Here is an 18,352-nt window from a genome sequence, read left to right as displayed (position 1 = left end):
TGGGCCCCTATTATCTGCCATACGCAGTCCCACATTATAATCCCTCCACTTCTCAGCATTCTTTGCTTCTCTTCACTTTCTCTCTTAACCAGCATGTTTGCCAGCATTGACAGGGAATCAGATTTCATGCAAAAGCCACATATGGTGGTATCTACCTATAATCACAGCAGGCTGCTGGGTGTTTGAGTTGCTGACCAGTAGCAGGGTCCTTGCTGTTGTTCCCTTTGGGGGCAGGGGCCAAGTAGGCGCAGAGTCAAACCACACAGACTCTGGGAGAATGTCTAAACAAGCAGCTCAGTTTATTCAGAAAGAGGCAAGCCTTATATACCCTCCACCCGACCCTGGGAGGGGTGGAGGTCTGATGAATATGCATCAGCTGGTGTGACATGGCTGCCTCTCATTGGTCCAGGTCATCTCCAGATCATGTTTCAGCTGCTGTTGCTAAGACCATCAGGCAGACCCAGGCTGGCTCTCAGAAAGTATCTTTTTTACTTGTTTGGGCCCTCCGGCCCTCAAGCCCATTAGGGATGAGTCATCCCACACTGGCCTGCAGAGCAACACCCTGTCTTAAGTCTCATGTAGGCTTTTCTTTGGTGAGACATTCTTTTTATTTTCATGGTGTGTGTGTGTGTGTGTGTGTGCGCGCGTGTGCGCGCACACTTGCTACAAAAACAAAACAAAATTCTTCGCAAGATGCTAACATCCACTTTAAAACACCATGATTCCAGAGCAGGTCAGGTCATGAACTTCCTGCACTCTTGCTCTCTTTTCTTCCGTGGGCCTTGGCTGGAAGTTGCCAGAGGAGACAAGTGAGAGCAGTGGGTAAAGACCTTGGCCCTAGCACATTCTGTTTTCTCTCTGTATCTCTTAGCATCTCTCTTGCGCCTAGATTCATTTCCTCCTCTTCCTTTCTCTCCCTGGAAATCCCATCTATACCTCCCACCTAGCTATTGACTGTTCAGCTTTCTATGTCACCAATCACAGCAATACACCTTCACACAGTGTGCACATATCCCACTACACCTCTCTCCTGCTTGGAGGGATTTGAGTGTTGGCACATGCAAATTGCTTCTTAACATTGCTTTTTTGATTTTTGTTTCTTCTGAGTTCTTGTTTTCCAGAGAAGTGTGCATTGATGGTTCAGAAGCCTAATGTATAGAAAACATAATCCACCTTACTGCTAGTGGTGCTGGACCAACTTGAGATTCCTGACTCTTAAAGAGAAAAGTGGAAGCTGGGCATGGTAGCACATGCCTTTAATCCCAGCACTCAAAAGGCAGAGGCAGATGGATTTCTGTGAGTTCAAGGCCAGCCTGATCTACAAATCGAGTTCCAGGACAGCTAGGGCTGTTATACAGAGAAACCCTATCTTGAAAAACCACAAGGTGTGGGGTATAAACCATCAGTTCCCCTAAAGGTATGTTTAATGGACTTGTTCTCTTGTGCAACTCCTTAGTAGAGAAGGTAGGAGGGCACCTGGGGAGGGAAGGAGGACCTCTGGATACTAGGATCTTTGATGGGAGAAAAGAACAGTTCAGGACCTCTAACTGTTAAATGTGTATGTACAGATAGTAAATAATAATAAAGGTCAAGAAACTAGAAAGGGGCCCATAATAGTAGAACAGTGAAGCTTCCAGCACAGGAATAACATGACAGAACAGCATGCAGGAGAGCAAAAGATGCTTGGGGCGAAATGATACAATAGATAGAGGGTCCAAGGAGAATCGGGAGAAGGAGAATCAACCAAAATAAAAGTTCCATATGGAAACCTGTTACTTTGTAAGCTGATTTAAAAAATAAAAGATATTATACAAAAGAGCCTGGTTGAGGCCAACAAGGGCTAGAACCTTTTGGGCCACCCTAAGGTACACAAGGAGATCTAAGCCAGCTTGGGGTTACAATGGGGTGGGGTCATGGCTCAAAAGATACAAAAGTATCCATACCACTACGAATAAAGAGAAACCTTTCATAATGGTAATTTCAATTAACCAGGAAGACATTAACTCTAAAGTTGAATGTATTATTTAAAACAACTCAAAATATATAGACTAGAAAAGAGTGGATCTCCGAGAGACACATTCACAATTATTGGGAAAGCTTATGCCACTCTCTTCAGTACATGATTAAGATTGATTTACAGAGAATGGGAAGGGATTGTGTACTTCTCCAGTTGTTTAACTATTTGGTCTTCTAAGAAAACAAACACCTGTGACTGCCGGCAATCTATGGACATTAGACAGCACATTAGCAAAACCAGAGATCAGGATTCTAGGCAAGAAAACATTTAAAATTACATTTATTAAGTGTGTCTGCATGTGTGCTTGTGTATGTGTGGGTGCATGTGAGCCACAGCACATATGTGGAGGTCAGAGGACAGTGTCACCTGGGGAAATCTGTTCCCTCCTTCAATCCTGTGCATTCCAGGGATCAAACTCAAGTTGTAGGGCTTGGACACAAGCATCCTTAACATACTGACTCATCTTTCGGCCCATCATTTTTCTTTCTTTTCCTTTTTTGTTGGTTTGGTTAGTTGGTTGGTTGGTTGTTTTGGTTTTTTTGAGACAAAGTTTCTGTGTAGCCCCAGCTGTCCTGGAACTCACTCAATAGACCAGGCTGGCCTGGAATTCAGAGATTTGCTTCCCTCTGCCTCCCGAGAGCTGGGATTAAAGGCATGTGCCACCACTGCCTGGCCCATCTTTTTTTTTCCCCCTTTGGATGTACTAGTTTTTCAAAAAGGAATCAGTAAAAATAAATGATAGCTATATATAAACAAAGGTGAGGTGAGGATCCAAAGTGCTGTCATATAGATCCAAGTCCTGTGACTCTAAAAACAGCTGGCAGTGTGTGTATGTGGAGGGGGGTGAGTTCTAGGACTGCAGCTTACATCACTGATCAAGTCTAGGATACAGGCTAGACCTCCTGAAACCCACTTCCACAGCACATGCCAACAAATACTATAAAAAACGGTAAATGATGGCCACTTCCCAAAGGTGAAAGAAAAGTGGGTCACAAAGATGTTTAGCCTTTTTTCACTGCAGACTTGAGTTCACCACCTTCTGCCTAGAGTCCAGTGTTCTTAGGGAGCAGTCAGTAGAAAACTTTCTTGCCACTTTTCTTAGAAAATATTTTGAGTCAATATCGATCAATTTGCTACCTGGAATGCAAAAAGCTCAACAGCCCTGAATTTACACAGCTGCTTATACAAAAAGTGAAAAAAAGAAAGATTTTAAATAATCTCAGTTTTTTTTTTTTTTATGTTGTTGCTGCTGCTGTTTTTAATTTACCTGCTTTTAGAGATGCAGTCTTGCCATATTGGGCAGGTTAGTCTCAAATTCCTGGGTTCAGAGAACCTCTTGCCTCAGCCTCCCAAATAGCTTGGGAGATAGGTGCACACCACCACACCTGGCAATCTGACAAATAAGTAAGCCCAGCTGTGACTTACTACGTAAACACTTTCTCCAAAACATCTATCCAGATGTGTAGTAGGTATCAGTTATATTATCCAGATAGTCAGACTAGCTAGAAGGTAGTGGGCCTTGATGACCTCATGTTTGTATCCCCACAAAACAGGGTGGCACTGGGCCCTCCCCTTCTCCAGAAGATATTTACAGCTGCTTGCTAGTGTATCTAACCCAGCAGTTTGGCCATCATGGGCCGAGGGTGTTGAGAGCTCAGTGGCAGAGTGTTGGCCGGGCTGCATGAAGCCAGGGTTTGATCCTAGTCCCATTTTCACCCCAGCAAGAGTAATTAAATTATACATAGCGAGGAAACAGAAAGTATGGAACTATTTTTCGGTTACTTCTATGAAGACAGTATTTCTCTGTACAAACTTGGTTAAAGAATAGAAAAGAAACACATATTATAAAATCTGGCAAAATAATCAATATAAAGGAGCCCATCCCAGTTCACTTTAGGAGACCAGTATTATCCTGATATCCAAACCAAAAACAGCATGTAGAGAAGAAAGAAAAAACACAATGCAAAAAATCCTTAGTAAGGGCTAGCTAAGCATGATGGTCCACATCTTTAATTCCAGTACTTAGGAGGCAGAGGCAGATGGATCTCTATGAGTCTGAGGCCAGCACAGTCTACACAGTGAGTTCTAGGCCAGCCAGAGCTACACAGACTCTTTCGTACCCCTTCCCCCTCAAAAACCTTAACAAAATATTGGTAAATACAGCCGGGCGGTGGTGGCGCACGCCTTTGATCCCAGCACTCGGGAGGCAGAGCCAGGTGGATCGCTGTGAGTTCGAGGCCAGCCTGGGCTACCAAGTGAGCTCCAGGAAAGGCGCAAAGCTATGCAGAGAAACCCTGTCTCGAAAAAAACAAAAACAAAAACAAAAACAAAAACAAAATATTGGTAAATACACATAAAAATAAGGAGATATGGTTGGGGAATGTAGCTTAGTTGGTAAGTCTTGACTTTGATCACAGCACTCCAGAGGTAGAGACAGGAAGACCAGAAGTTCATTCACCCTTAGTTACATGATGAGTTTTAGGTAAACATGGACTACCTAAGACCCTGTTTCAAAACAACAAAGAAAAACAAACAAAAAACCATAGATATAAATTCAGTTTATTTTTTAAAATTAAAGGCTGGTAAATACTCAGAAATTACTCAGTGTGCATAATAGTTCAAAGAAGTAAAATCTCATAATCACATCAATTGGTATAATAGAAAAGGCATTCAACAAAATAGAACAACTATTTATGATAAAGCTTTGATTGCTCCCAAGGGTGACCCCTGGACAAGTAGCACTGACCTTCTTTGGAAATCCATGGGGAGGGCAGAGTCTTGCATCCTACCCCAGATTCAGAACTGAATTTCATATACAAGTCAAGTATGAGAAGTCTGGCTGTACAGGATTCTCAAATATTATTAAAGGACCAGCCTTAATAATCTTCTTCCCAGGGGCTCAGAAGAGAAACTACAAATGGTGAGAATTATTTTGGGGAAATGAATCTAAGTACACCAAGTTCTTTGTCCGTCTACTTTATTCCTCTGGGATAACATCCTATCTACACAGCTCCAGTTCTGTTCTTCTGCCCAGCTCCTTTCTTGCCTGATTTTTCTCTACCTTTATCTACTGTCCCCCTCTAAGTTCTATCTTAATTCTCTCATCTTAATTCCTCCTTACTAGGTTCTTCTCATCTCATTCTTATCCATCTAGTACTTCCCCATCTGGCTCTCTTCCTTATCTTCCATCTCGTCGTCCTCAAGTTCTCTCTAGTCAAAATCCTCCTTATCCCTCTCAGTTCTCCATCCTCAAGTTCTCTAGGGTATTCAGTTATAAACCCAAGCAATAGCAATCCTCCCCCTCCAGTCAGGTCACCAGGCTTGAATTCCTACAGGGTCATAAAAGCAGGTAAAGAATTTTCCTCAGGGAGTGGCCATCAGGTTTTCTTTTACAACCCAAAAAGGGAGTGGTAAAGGAGGAGGTCAACTGAGAGCTAATATCGGTTAGTATATCAAAAAGGGAATTTATGTGCTCAGTCTACATTCTTAGAAGTGCTTAGGTAAGAAGTTAGGAGTCTATAATGTTAGTAAGGCTGTATAAGAAAGGATGGTCTCAGGGCTGGAGTGGTGGCTCAGAGGTTAAGAGCACTGGGTGCTCTTCCAGAGGTCCTGAGTTCAATTCCCAGCAACCACATGGTGGCTCACAGCCATCTGTAATGAGATTTGGTGCCCTCTTCTGGCCTGTAGACATGCATACATGCAGGCAGAACACTGTATACATAATAACTAAATCTTAAAAAAAAAAAAAAAAAGGAAAAAAGGAAAGGATGGTCTCACCTTAAGTTGCACAAGAAATAAAGCTATCTGCCTGACCTAGGAGACAGGTGTTGTTTCCATAAGGGTGTTACCTTAGTTCAGGAGATCATTTGGCCTTGGATGCTTGTTAGGTATTTTAGATAAATACACTGTTAGGATTTTGGAAGTACATAGCATACAAGAAAATCATTGTAGGAACCAGCTAATATATATACAAAAGCTAAAATATCACCAAAACTTCTTAAGCCATGGCTTGACCTTTGGAAAAGTTCTCAACTGTTCCAAGTAGTAGCTTTTGTGATAGGAGCTGAATTCCATTACATTTTCCTGTGGCTTGCAGCACAAGATAGCAGTATACAACCTGCCAGTAAATTGCAGCAGGGCTGACACTTCAGTCCCCACCCATCTAAAGGTCTGTCAAAACTGTTTGTGAGTTCCAGATCTACCAGTCTACATAGTAAGACCTTGTCTAAAAAGACAATTCTAGAAGTCAAGGCCAAGGGATACAGGCCTAATAAAAATAAATACACACATAAAGTTGTAGGTGGATGTTTCTTTCCCACTTGCCAGTTCCCCAGTAACCAACACAGAGATTTAATATTAATTACAAATGCTTGTCCAATAGCTCAGGCTTATTATTAACTAGCTCTTACATTTTAAGTTAAACCATATTCCTTATTTTATGCTCTGCCACATGGTGGTACCTTTATTAGCATGGCGTGTTCATCTCCTGCTCCCCCTGCATCTGGCTGGCAACTCCTCTGAATCTGCCCTTCTTCATCTGTGGGGCAGCTACCCACCAACCCCACAATTCCCCAGAGTTTTCTTGAGTGAAAGCAGCAGGAAATATTAGATAGAAGGATTTAGACTGTGGAGATAAACAGATAGAAAACACAGGATAGCCTCAAGAGGGCATGGAACCTATTCCAACGGGCCCTGACTATCTCTGCCCTAGAGTATTTATAGAAACGCCAAGGGGTGGAGCAAAAGACTGCCCCCCAGCACAGCCAAGTGCAAACCATCTCATAGACTTGCACTCAGGCCCGTGGTTCAATCATCCTTTCTAGGACCTGCTGGGTAAAGCCATACGGAACCTGAAAACAGGCTCCCACAGGTCCCCCTTTCTTAAAATATAAAAAATAACTCATTATTAAGAGCTCACAGCAATCTCCATAGCCTTTACATCTCCCAATATGGGAGTAAAGGATGATAAAAAGATGGTATTTCTTTTCTGGATTGGGTCCAAGGTGACTATAGCAGTCTTAGCTGCATCCAGCCCTTTCTAAACCAAAAACTCTTAATGCAATTGCAAGCTTAAAGAATCCCTTATTTCATCATTACCAGTAACAGGTTAAAATAAATATTGCTAAACATAGTCACAATTCTCTCAGTGTTACAACTCAAAGCAAACTCTTAACAGAACCATTTGAATTAACATAAATGGTGCTATATACAGTTAACAATTTTCTCAGTCTTACAACTTAAACTCTTAATAGAACTATTTGAATTTCTTGCTAATAGAACATAGGAAAAACTTCTGATGTTTTCACATCAAAAAATATTTAACTTCACAAAACCAGAGTATATTAATATCAATAGGTTAACAAAATAATTTCTGCAAACATACATTCAGCCTTAATTCACTTATAACTCCTTTTTTAAATAATTTTTTAAAACAGTATCTCGAACCTAGTTAGAAAAACCCAAACTTACACAATCCCTACAAACCCATATTGAAAACCAATATTCTCTAACCATTAACACTTTGAAAACTTTTAGCAAAACATCCAAAAGCAGTTTAATAAAACTCTTTACACTTTAAAGTAATCTCTTAGTATACCCATTTGCATTTCTTACTAACAAAACATAACATTAATCCACTCAAATAACAAATTTATTTAATTTTTAAATTAAATAGACTAAGGAATATTACTTCTCCCTTTTCTTTATAATTTTTTTTTTCCGTAGCTGACGACTGAACCCAGGGCCTTGCGCTTGCTAGGTAGGCGCTCTACCAGTGAGCTAAATCCCCAACCCCTCTTTATAATTTTTTTAAACAAAATCTCAAGCCTAGTTAGAAAACCCAAACTTTTCCATTTAAACAGTTTCATTTGTGACACAAAGCCAGTTCCATAAGTAATTCCATTCTTACATTAACAGCTCCATAAAATGTTTCCATTTTTAACACAAAACAATTCACGAATAACCAGTTAATAAAGCATATATACATACACAAAATTGCATCTTTAGTCTAGGCAGAAAAAATAAATTTCTCCATTTAAACAGTTCCATTTTTAACACAATTCCATAAAACATAGTTCATAAGTCATCACCATTGATAGAGTCTACATGCATAAGTAAGTTCAAAATTGTCTCATTGCAATGAAATCACTCATGTCCAATTCATTTCTTTTTTTTGTGATATATATTTTTTATTTTACAATACCATTCAGTTCTACATATCAGCCATGGGTTCCCCTATTCTCCCCCCTCCCACGCCCTCCCCTTACCCCCAGCCCACCCTCCATTCCCATCTCCTCCAGGACAAGTCCTCCCCCGAGGACTGTGATCGACTTGGTAGACTCAGTCCAGGGAGGTCCAGTCCCTTCCTCCCAGACTGAGCCAAGTGTCCCTGCATAAGTTCCTGGTTTCAAACAGCCAACTCATGGAATGAGCACAGGACTTGGTCCCACTGCCTAAATGCCTCCCAAACTGATCAAGCCAATCAACTGTCTCACCTATTCAGAGGGCCTGATCCAGCTGGGAGCCCCTCAGTCTTTGGTTCATAGTTCATGTGTTTCCATTCATTTGGCTATTTTTTTTCAATAATTGAGTAAAACTGAAATTTATTATATGCCACAGTCGTCCTACGGACCTCCATGCTATATATATATAGCCTCTATGGTTCTATGGGTTGTGGTCTGATTGTTCATTTTATATCTAGAATCCACCAATGAGTGAGTACATACCATAACTGTCTTTCTGGGTTTGGGTTACCTCACTCAGGATGATATTTTCTAGTTCCATCCATTTGCCTGCAAATTTCATGCTTTCATTGTTTTTCTCTGCTGAGTAGTACTCCATTGTGTATATGTACCACATTTTTTTCATCCATTCTTCCGTTGATGGGCATCTAGGTTGTTTCCAGGTTCTGGCTATTACAAATAGTGCTGCTATGAACATAGCTGAGCATGTATCTTTATGGTATGTATCAGCATTCTTTGGGTATATGCCCAAGAGTGGGATGGCTGGGTCTTGAGGTAGTTTGATTCCTAATTTCCTGAGAAACCGCCATACTGATTTCCATAGTGGTTGTACAAGTTTACATTCCCACCAACAGTGGAGGAGTGTTCCCTTTGCTCCACATCCTCTCCAACATTGGTTGTCATTGGTGTTTTTGATCTTAGCCATTCTAACAGGTGTAAGGTGGTATCTCAGAGTCGTTTTGATTTGCATTTCTCTGATGATTAAGGATGTTGAGCATTTCTTTAAATGTCTTTCAGCCATTTGTAGTTCTTGTTTTGTGAATTCTCTGTTTAGCTCTTTAGCCCATTTTTTAATTGGACTGTTCAGTGCTTTGATGTCTAGTTTCTTGAGTTCTTTATATATTGTGGAGATCAATCCTCTGTCAGATGTGGGGTTGGTGAAGATCTTTTCCCAATCTGTTGGCTGTCTTTTTGTCTTATTGACTGTGTCTTTTGCCCTGCAAAAGCTTCTCAGTTTTGAGAGGTCCCATTTATTAATGGTTGTGCTCAGGGTCTGTGCTGTCGGTGTTTTATTTAGGAAATGGTCTCCAGTGCCAATGCGTTCAAGAGTGCTTCCTATCTTCTTTTCTATTAAGTTTAGTGTAACTGGATTTATGTTTAGGTCTTTGATCCACTTGGACTTGAGTTTTGTGCATGGTGACAGATATGGATCTATTTGTAATCTTTTACATATTGACATCCAGTTATGCCAGCACCATTTGTTGAAGATACTTTCTTTGTTCCATTGTATAGTTTTGGCTCCTTTGTCAAAAACCAGGTGTTCATATGTGCATGGATTAATGTCAGGGTCTTCAATTCGATTCCATTGGTCCGTATGTCGGTTTTTATACCAGTACCAAGCTGTTTTTATTACTATAGCTCTATAGTAGAGTTTGAGGTCCGGGATGGTGATGCCTCCAAGGGTTGCTTTATCGTATAGGATTCTTTTAGCTATCCTGGGTCTTTTGTTTTTCCATATAAAGTTGAGTATTTTTCTTTCCAAGTCTGTGAAGAATTGTGTTGGGATTTTGATGGGGATTGCATTGAATCTGTAGATTGCTTTTGGTAAGATTGCCATTTTTACTATGTTAATCCTGCCTATCCATGAGCATGGGAGATCCTTCCATTTTCTGATATCTTCTTCAATTTCTTTCTTTAGAGATTTAAAGTTCTTATCAAAAAGGTCTTTCACTTGTTTAGTTAGTGTTATCCCAAGGTATTTTATATTATTTGTGGCTATTGTAAAGGGTGATGTTTCTCTGACTTCTTTCTCAGCCCTTTTATCATTTGTGTATAGGAGGGCTACTGATTTTTTTGAGTTGATCTTGTATCCTGCCACTTTACTGAAGGAGTTTATCAGCTGTAGAAGTTCCCTGGTAGAGTTTTTGGGGTCACTTATGTATACTATCATATCATCTGCAAATAGTGAAAGTTTGACTTCTTCCTTGCCAATTTGTATCCCTTTGATCTCCTTTTGTTGTCTTATTGCTCTAGCTAGAACTTCTAGTACTATATTGAATAAATATGGGGAGAGTGGACAGCCTTGTCTTGTTCCTGAATTTAGTGGTATCGCTTTGAGTTTCTCTCCATTTAATTTGATGTTTGCTGTTGGCTTGCTTTTATTATGTTTAGAAATGTTCCTTGTATTCCTATTCTTTCTAAGACCTTTATCATGAAGGGGTGTTGGATTTTGTCAAAGGCTTTTTCAGCATCTAGGGAGATGATCATGTGGTTTTTTTTTTTTTTTGGTTTTTTTATTATTATTATTATTATTATTTTACAACACCATTCAGTTCAACATAATAGCCACAGAATCCCCTGTTCTCCCCCTCTCGCCCACCCCTCCCCCCAGCCCACCCCCCATTCCCACCTCCTCCAGATCAAGGTCTCCCCCGAGGACCGGGGTTGACCTGGTAGACTCAGTCCAGGCAGGTCCATTCCCCCCTCCCAGACCGAGCCAAGTGTCCCTGCATAAGTCCCAGGATTCAAACAGCCAACTCATGCAACGAGCCCAGGACCTGGCACCAATGCACAGCTGCCTCCCAAACAGATCAAGCCAACTGACTGTCTCACCCGTTCAGGTGGCCTGATCCAGTTGGGGGCCCCTCAGCCTTTGGTTCATAGATCCTGTGCTTCCATTCATTTGGTTATTTATCCCGGTGCTTTATCCAACCTTGGCTTCAACAATTCTCGCTCATATAAATCCTCTTCATACTCACTAATTAGACTCCCAGTGCTCCACCAGGGGCCCAGCCGTGGATGTCTGCCTTCAGATTCCTCAGTCCTTGGATGGGGTTTATGGCATCACTATTTGGGTGTCTGGCCATTCCATCACCAGAGTAGGTCAGTTCCTGCCGTCTCGCGACCATTGCCAGCAGTCTTTTGAGGGGGTATCTTTGTGGATCTCCGTGGGCCTCCCTAGCTCTCTGCTTCCTCCCCTTCTCACCTTCTCATGTGGTCTTCATTTACCATGGTCTCCTATTCCTTGTTCTCCCTCTCTTTTCTTGATCCAGCTAGGATCTCCCACTCTTTCCCTGGACTGTCGCCCTTCATTGTTCCCACTCATGACCAGGCTATTCATGTAGATCTTGTCCATTTCTCCGTGTCTTTTTTGGGGTCCCGTTTTCCAGGTAGCCTCACTGGTGATGTGAGTAGCAGTCTAGTCATCCTTGTTCCACATCTAGCATCTTCCTATGAGTGAGTACATACCATATTTGTCTTTCTGAGTCTGGGTTACCTCACTCAGGATGATTTTTTCTAGATCCATCCATTTGCCTGCAAACCGTGTGATGTCGTTGTTTTTCTCTGCTGAGTAGTATTCCATTGTGTATATGTGCCACAATTTATTTATCCATTCTTCAGTTGAAGGGCATCTAGGTTGTTTCCAGGTTTTGGCTATTACAAACAATGCTGATATGAACATAGCTGAGCAAGTGCTCTTGTGGTATGATTGAGCATTTCTTGGGTATATGCCCAGGAGTGGTATAGCTGGATCTTGGGGGAGATTGATTCCCAATTTTCTAAGAAAGCGCCATATTGATTTCCAAAGTGGTTGTACAAGCTTGCATTCCCACCAGCAGTGGAGGAGAGTGTGGTTTTTTTCTTTCAGTTTGTTTCAGTTTGTTTCAGTTTCTTTCAGTTTGTTTATATGGTGTATTACATTGACTGATTTCCGTATGTTGAACCATCCTTGCATCCCTGGGATGAATCCTACTTGGTCGTGATGGATGATTGTTTTGATGTATTCTTGGATTCCAATTCATTTCTTAAGTCCCAAAATTCAAATAATAAATTCTAGTACCAACCTTCCAAATATAAAAAAATCCATAACAAAAACCTTTTTGTAGTTTTATCTCATTTTCTTAAGTTCAAAAAGTCCAAAAAAAAAAAAAAAAAGTAAATTCTGGTATCAGACTTTCACTTCCAAATATGAAGAGACATTTTACAACCAAAACTTTTTGCAGTTAACAATTTTAGTTCAAACAAGCATCTCTGCAACTTTCGTTCTCAAGCCAGAGACCTTTTTAGTTATAGTAATACTTTAAACTGCACCGTTTTTGCTGTTAGCTCAGGTTTTTCTGTGTTGTGTTGATTTTCCAATGGATCTCAGCTGCGGATGCCTTGTTGTGCTGGTTTTGGCGTCTGCCATTCTTAGCTTCTTAGTGGCTTCTGGAGCTTTTAAAACCACTCAGACTGCCTTTTTGCAGTCTACTAGGACACTAACTTCTGTGTCTCAGGTTCTTTTACCATATACATTAAGCATAGACTCACACTCAACATATACATTTTTTCACAAACTCACATTCAACGTATTCAAAGCATTTAGACTCAAATGCAAACATTTATATTCTTTTACAAACACATATAACATATGCTTATTTATACTTCTTAAAGAAATTATAAGACTACTTTATCAAATATATTTCTTATTTACTTATATTCTTTTACAACTAGCATCTTTACTTACTTCTTATATTCATTCTATATTCTTACTTAAACTTACATTTACAACTAGCATCTTTACTTTTTACAAGCTTATTACTACATGTCTTAGGACTACCATAAGCTTATATTCTTAAAGAAATTCTACAGATCTATTTTACAAACTTATATGCTTATTTAGACTTATCTCTTTACTTCTTACAAGCTTATTATAAAACTATAAACTTACATTTACAAACTAGTATCCTTACTTCTTACAAGCTTATTTCCTTTAGCATATATCTAACTTAGCAAACACCTAAAGGTTTCTTAACAATTAGAGATTTAAACATTTTCTAACAAGACGGAATAATTTTCTACTTTTTACCCTTAATTATCATCACTATCTCTATTAGATTCTCTTAACTAGACAGGAAGTACACACATCATTTCTAAAGTTCAGAGCTTATCATTCTGAAAGTTCTTGATAGATTGAAATGAGTATATTCTTTAATAGGTCTCTCAACTCTGGGATTTAGTGAGTGTTGCTAAACAGGACTTTATGCATTTCAGATCTTTTACAAAAACTCTATTAAGAGCTATCTCTGTTTACAGAAACCCCAAAAAGAAACAAAAAAGAAAAAAAAAACTTGTAAGGAATATTCTGTTTCTGAATTGCTTAACTAGTCATTCCGTAACAGTCAGTTTCCCATCAGAAGAGAGTTGTCTAAATTGGAGTGGGGTTCTAGACGTGCAGCTTTCAGCAGGCCTGAAAACATTGCTGAAACTTAGTTACAATTGTCTCAAACTCCTCAGCAGTCTGGGAGCCTCTTTATCCTCCTCCTGTCCCCGGACTGCAAGACGGAACATTGTTTCAGCTGCTTTTCACACTCTTCACCAAACTCGGATACAATTCTCCCCTTCTTAATTTTTTAAAACTGTGTTTGCCATGAGTTCTTTAACAATGCTGATGTTGCTGATAGATTTTTATTAGCCCAATATTTTCACCAAAACTGCTACTATTCAAAGCAGTCAAGAACATAGATGTTCTTTCATGAAGCATATCCTTCATTAGCTTACTCTGAGAAAAAGTATTTTCATCATTTCACTTCATTAGCTTTAACCCCTGATGTTATTGTTCGCAGTTGCAACATTAACACTGATTTTTTTTTTTTTTAATAAGGAACTTTCAGGTGTGAAGCAATTCTATTTCCTAAGACAGCTAGATTTTCTGAAGTTTGTTTCCCATCTATAAAGCAGTCATTTCTTTTTGGATGCCTGTTTCCTTGTCTCCTTATTAGATTTGCAAAGGAACCACTCATTGCAGGCTGTTTGTTCAAGAGGTAAAGAACTTTTCTAATCTCCCATAAGTTTCTTTATATCTAAAACAACGTTCAGTGTATAAACTGCTTTCCCTTGTTTTAAGAATTTTAAAGTGTCTTGTTTGCTCTTTTTTTTTTTTCTTGGTTTTTCGAGACAGGGTTTCTCTGCGTAGCTTTGCGCCTTTCCTGGAGGTCACTTGGTAGCCCAGGCTGGCCTCGAACTCACAGAGATCCGCCTGCCTCTGCCTCCCGAGTGCTGGGATTAAAGGCGTGCGCCACCACCGCCCGGCATTTGCTCTTATAGGTAGCTTTTTGTCTGATCTGAGTTCAAGAGGTAAGATTAAGCTTTATAGCATTGCTTTGAGAAGAAATTTCATTATGAGCTGAAAAGTTTTTGTACAGTTATCGCCATCTTTAGCTGAAAAACTACGTTTCCTAGAATGCATTTCTCCATCAGCTTACTGTTGAGCTAGCTAATGGACTCCATTTCCCACAGTTCTTTTTGAGTCTGGGAGCCAACTTCCGGTTTTCTTTCGCTGGGCTTATTTTCAAAGTTTTTGCCCGGCAGGTTTGAACCAAACGTTTTGTTTTCAATTACAGGACATCGAGAGATTTCTGGTCTGAGCTGGCCTCAACAGATGTCTCTTCTTTACTGGACACTGGCCCCTGATCAGAACCGCACCTGCCTCGTTAGCATGTATTGAGGTGGGCATTCCTTTTGCCAACTTCCCTTGGGGCTTGGTTTGCCTCAGCCAGTAAGTGAAAAACAAAAGTATTTACAACAGAGCTTTTCCATAGCTCCTTCAGAGACTTTCTTCCACTGATAGATCTTTATCTCATTTTGCTTGTGTCCCCCCCACCCCCAGATGCAGAGCTTTAGGTATCTCAGGCAGCTCTGCTCCTCTGCTAGCTTCCTTTAGAGATAGGGGTTCCCCCACCCCCACCCCCGAATCTACTTCAAACTGTAGCAGCTTTCTGGAGAGGAATCTGTTCCTTCTCCATTTCTTCTGAGAGTCTTTCTCCCTGACAGTTCCCAATTTGGTCTCAGTTTATCCCCTCTGCCCCAGAAATAGTTTCCCAATGTCACAGTGCCAGCTTTTCTGCTTCTGAAGGTAGGGGCTTTAGTCCCCTCTCTTTTCAGGGTCTGTGTGGTTTGCATACAGACTGAAAAATCAAGCTTCTGCTTTTCTAACAAGGGAGGTTTTTGTTCTCTCAGCTAGCATTAGGACAGGTGTTTTGCTTCATCAGGTCTTTCACCTGACCCAGTCCCCCAGTGGATTGTTTGTTTGTCCTTGTGCTTACAGATAGAGTACACTCCTTCATCACACGGGAGTCAGTTCAAACAAAGCTTTTCTCATAAAGATGCTTTCTCTGATTAAAAAAAAAGCTTTACTCCTGGACAGTTCTCTGTTCTGCCCTGGCTAGGCTCTTTCCCCAGACAGCGTTCCTGACTCGGCAGCCCAACTGCAGATGCAGTTTGGCTTTACTGCTTTCCCAGAAAGCTCTTTTCTCAGATTTCTTTTTGCAGCTGTGGAGGCTGCGTAGTCCCACCCAACAACCCAGGACTTGTAGGAAAGCGGGCAACTGTGCTGTTCTCGTCGGCTTTAGCTTTGTTTGTTCCTAATCAGGGTCCTCAGCCACGCAGACAGAAACTAGTCCCTCGGGCAACTCCGCTAAGAGCCAGAACACTGGACACAGCCAACCCTTCTCTCCCCACTGGGAGGGAAGCTGTTCTGTACTTGGTGTGGGGAGCAGCCACAGGGGCAAATCCAACAACTGTCTAGTCTGTTTCAAGTTGCTTTGGTTTTGTGCTCACTAGGGTTACTACAACCTCCCAACTGGCCTTGAACTTAAAGAGATCTGAGTGCAGAGTTAAAGGTATATGCTACCATAGTCCCCCACACTATCAAGTTAGCTTCTCTGTAGGAGAATCAAGGCCTAGGGCTTCCTATAAGACACTGGTGGCACTTTAAATTGTAGGTTTTTCAGAGCAAGTCTCAAACACACACACACACACACACACAAAATTGTGCGTGTCATGATGTGTATGTGATGGCCACAGGCAACTTGTAGGGGCCAGTTCTCTCTTCCCACCATGTAGGTCCCAGGGATCAAACTCAGATTATCAGTTTTAGCTTGCTGGCCTAGAGGGAGACACTTTTAAATGTAACCTCTGGTGTCAGTGTTTTTGTTCTTTGGTGTAATGGGCAGTACAAAGCCACTCTTTTCCAGCTTAAAAAAGAATGTGTCCTTAGCCAGGTGGTGGCGGCTCACCCCTTTAATCCCAGCACTTGGGAGGCAGAAGCAGGCAGACAGATTTCTCTGAGTTCCAGGCCAGCCTGGTCTACAGAGTGAGTTCCAGGACAGCTGGATCTATATGGAGAAATTCTGTCAGGTGGGGGTGGATGACACATTTCAAGTTTCATTCAACTATGGTAGAATAAATTACTTCCGATACAGTATCTGAGAGAGTGTTTACTGTTTTGATAATCAAACTTAAAATATCTCATCAAATTACCCAGGAAAATCCAGGTAGCAGAAATATGTAACATGTCCATTTCTTCACAAGGTCTCAAATCAGTTTACAAGGCCATAAAATGATATACATATACACATGTATACATTTGTATTATGCCATTTAAGCCACTCCTACTTCCTGTCCTAAAGAACTCAAGTATAGAAATAAGCTTTGCGGTACTGAGGTAACAGTAGGACCCTCCCTCACATGACTGCATAGGTGTTTAAGGTTAACTGTGAACGTGATGAGAGGTCTCAAGTCAGGCAACCCCATTTGAACTGTGGGTTCAAAGCAGCATGTTAGACATGTGCCCAAAGGAAATACCTTCACTGAGCCCGTGTGTGTGTGTGTGTGTGTGTGTGTGTGTGTGTGTGTGTGTGTGTGTGTAAGGAGATGGGCAGAAGTCAGGGCAGGGCTGACTGAGGCCACACTGATAACTATTAGCCATCTGCAGTTGTTGGCAGGACAGAAACATACACGGTCTTCATATTCAAAGTCTTCATTGGGATATCTTCCGTAATTTCTAGAAGAGAAATTTTTCAAAAAGTCAATACTCTGTTGTGAGTGAACATCTAAAAACTGTTAGTTGTCTATCCTTGGCCTCATCCTAAGGCCATCCTTAACTCTGTCCTTGCTCTAAACCAGACCTTTGGGGGTCTCTAAACTGATGGCATTTCCTGACAGGGGTATCTCTGTTGCGTACAGTGGGGCTCTGATTGCATATTAGCTTGTCAGCAAGAGGACTCAGGGCGGATGGTCACACAGAGTGTCTGTGGGAAACCATGAGAAAGATAATGTTCTAGATCTTCACGTGCTGTGCGGCCCAGTGAGGAGATGCACGCAGTATGCCTGAGAAACTGAGAAAGGTCGCCACTGACTGGATGTCAGCTAAAGTTCCCATCAGTTCAATTCCTGAAGAAACTGCTGTTATATTTCAGGTCAAGAAACACAGCAGTTTACCTACAAGCATGCATTTTTGGCTATTGTCAAAGACATGAGCTATTTTTTTCTCCCTGCTTAATTTAAATAACATGGGACCAGGGATTTAACTCAAGTCTTGCACATGCTAAGGAAGTGTTCTACCGCCCAGCTACCCCTCACTTAAGTTATTATTACTTTTAATTATATTATGGCTAATTTCTGGTTAATGTGCAAAAATAAACAAAACAAGACAATATACAAAGCTTATTTTCACAGACAAAACATGAACATTACTGGCACCCAAGTCCCCCTTTGAAGAAGGAAAAGCCTTGGGGACAGCTGCCTCACCCTGCGTCTGAGTCTCATTCAGGAACAGCTTTAGCCTCCTGCTCCGAAGTCCAAACACCTTGGCTGCCTCATACACAAGCCCCTGGTGGCTCAGTCCATTCTGTCCAAGCGGGTTTTCGAGCAGGAGAGTGCCCACAGTTCCTGTTAAACACTCTGGAGGAGAAGGAAGAAGAAAGCAGGTCAGTTCTGGGGAACGTGTGTTCCCACAGTGGCGGCAACCACAGACAGGAGGGCTCTGAAGTGGGTGGAGCTTAAGCTGGAGGCGCAGGCTGCGCACAAGTAACCTTCAACAGTTCAGAGAGGC

At 41.2% G+C, this 18,352-nt stretch overlaps 1 protein-coding gene across 3 annotated transcripts in view; it reads right to left on the bottom strand.

Moving 5' to 3' along the window:
• Window positions 1–16,716: 16,716 nt before the first annotated feature.
• Window positions 16,717–18,352, bottom strand: part of Iars1 (isoleucyl-tRNA synthetase 1) — a 49,919-nt gene continuing 48,283 nt past the window's right edge. For all 3 annotated transcript variants that reach the window (XM_006992269.4, XM_015985888.3, XM_076573315.1), the window contains exons 33-34: window positions 18,049–18,201; window positions 16,717–17,302 (exon numbers count right to left, since the gene is read on the bottom strand). In XM_006992269.4, coding sequence (XP_006992331.2) covers window positions 17,220–17,302; window positions 18,049–18,201 — 236 coding nt within the window. In that variant the 3' untranslated portion in view covers window positions 16,717–17,219. The remainder of the gene's footprint in view (window positions 17,303–18,048; window positions 18,202–18,352) is intronic.

This window comes from Peromyscus maniculatus, chromosome 5, assembly GCF_049852395.1.
Source record: "Peromyscus maniculatus bairdii isolate BWxNUB_F1_BW_parent chromosome 5, HU_Pman_BW_mat_3.1, whole genome shotgun sequence".
Taxonomy (NCBI): domain Eukaryota; kingdom Metazoa; phylum Chordata; class Mammalia; order Rodentia; family Cricetidae; genus Peromyscus; species Peromyscus maniculatus.
Note: the sequence above shows the minus strand (reverse complement) of the source record. Positions and strands in the feature narration are given on the sequence as shown.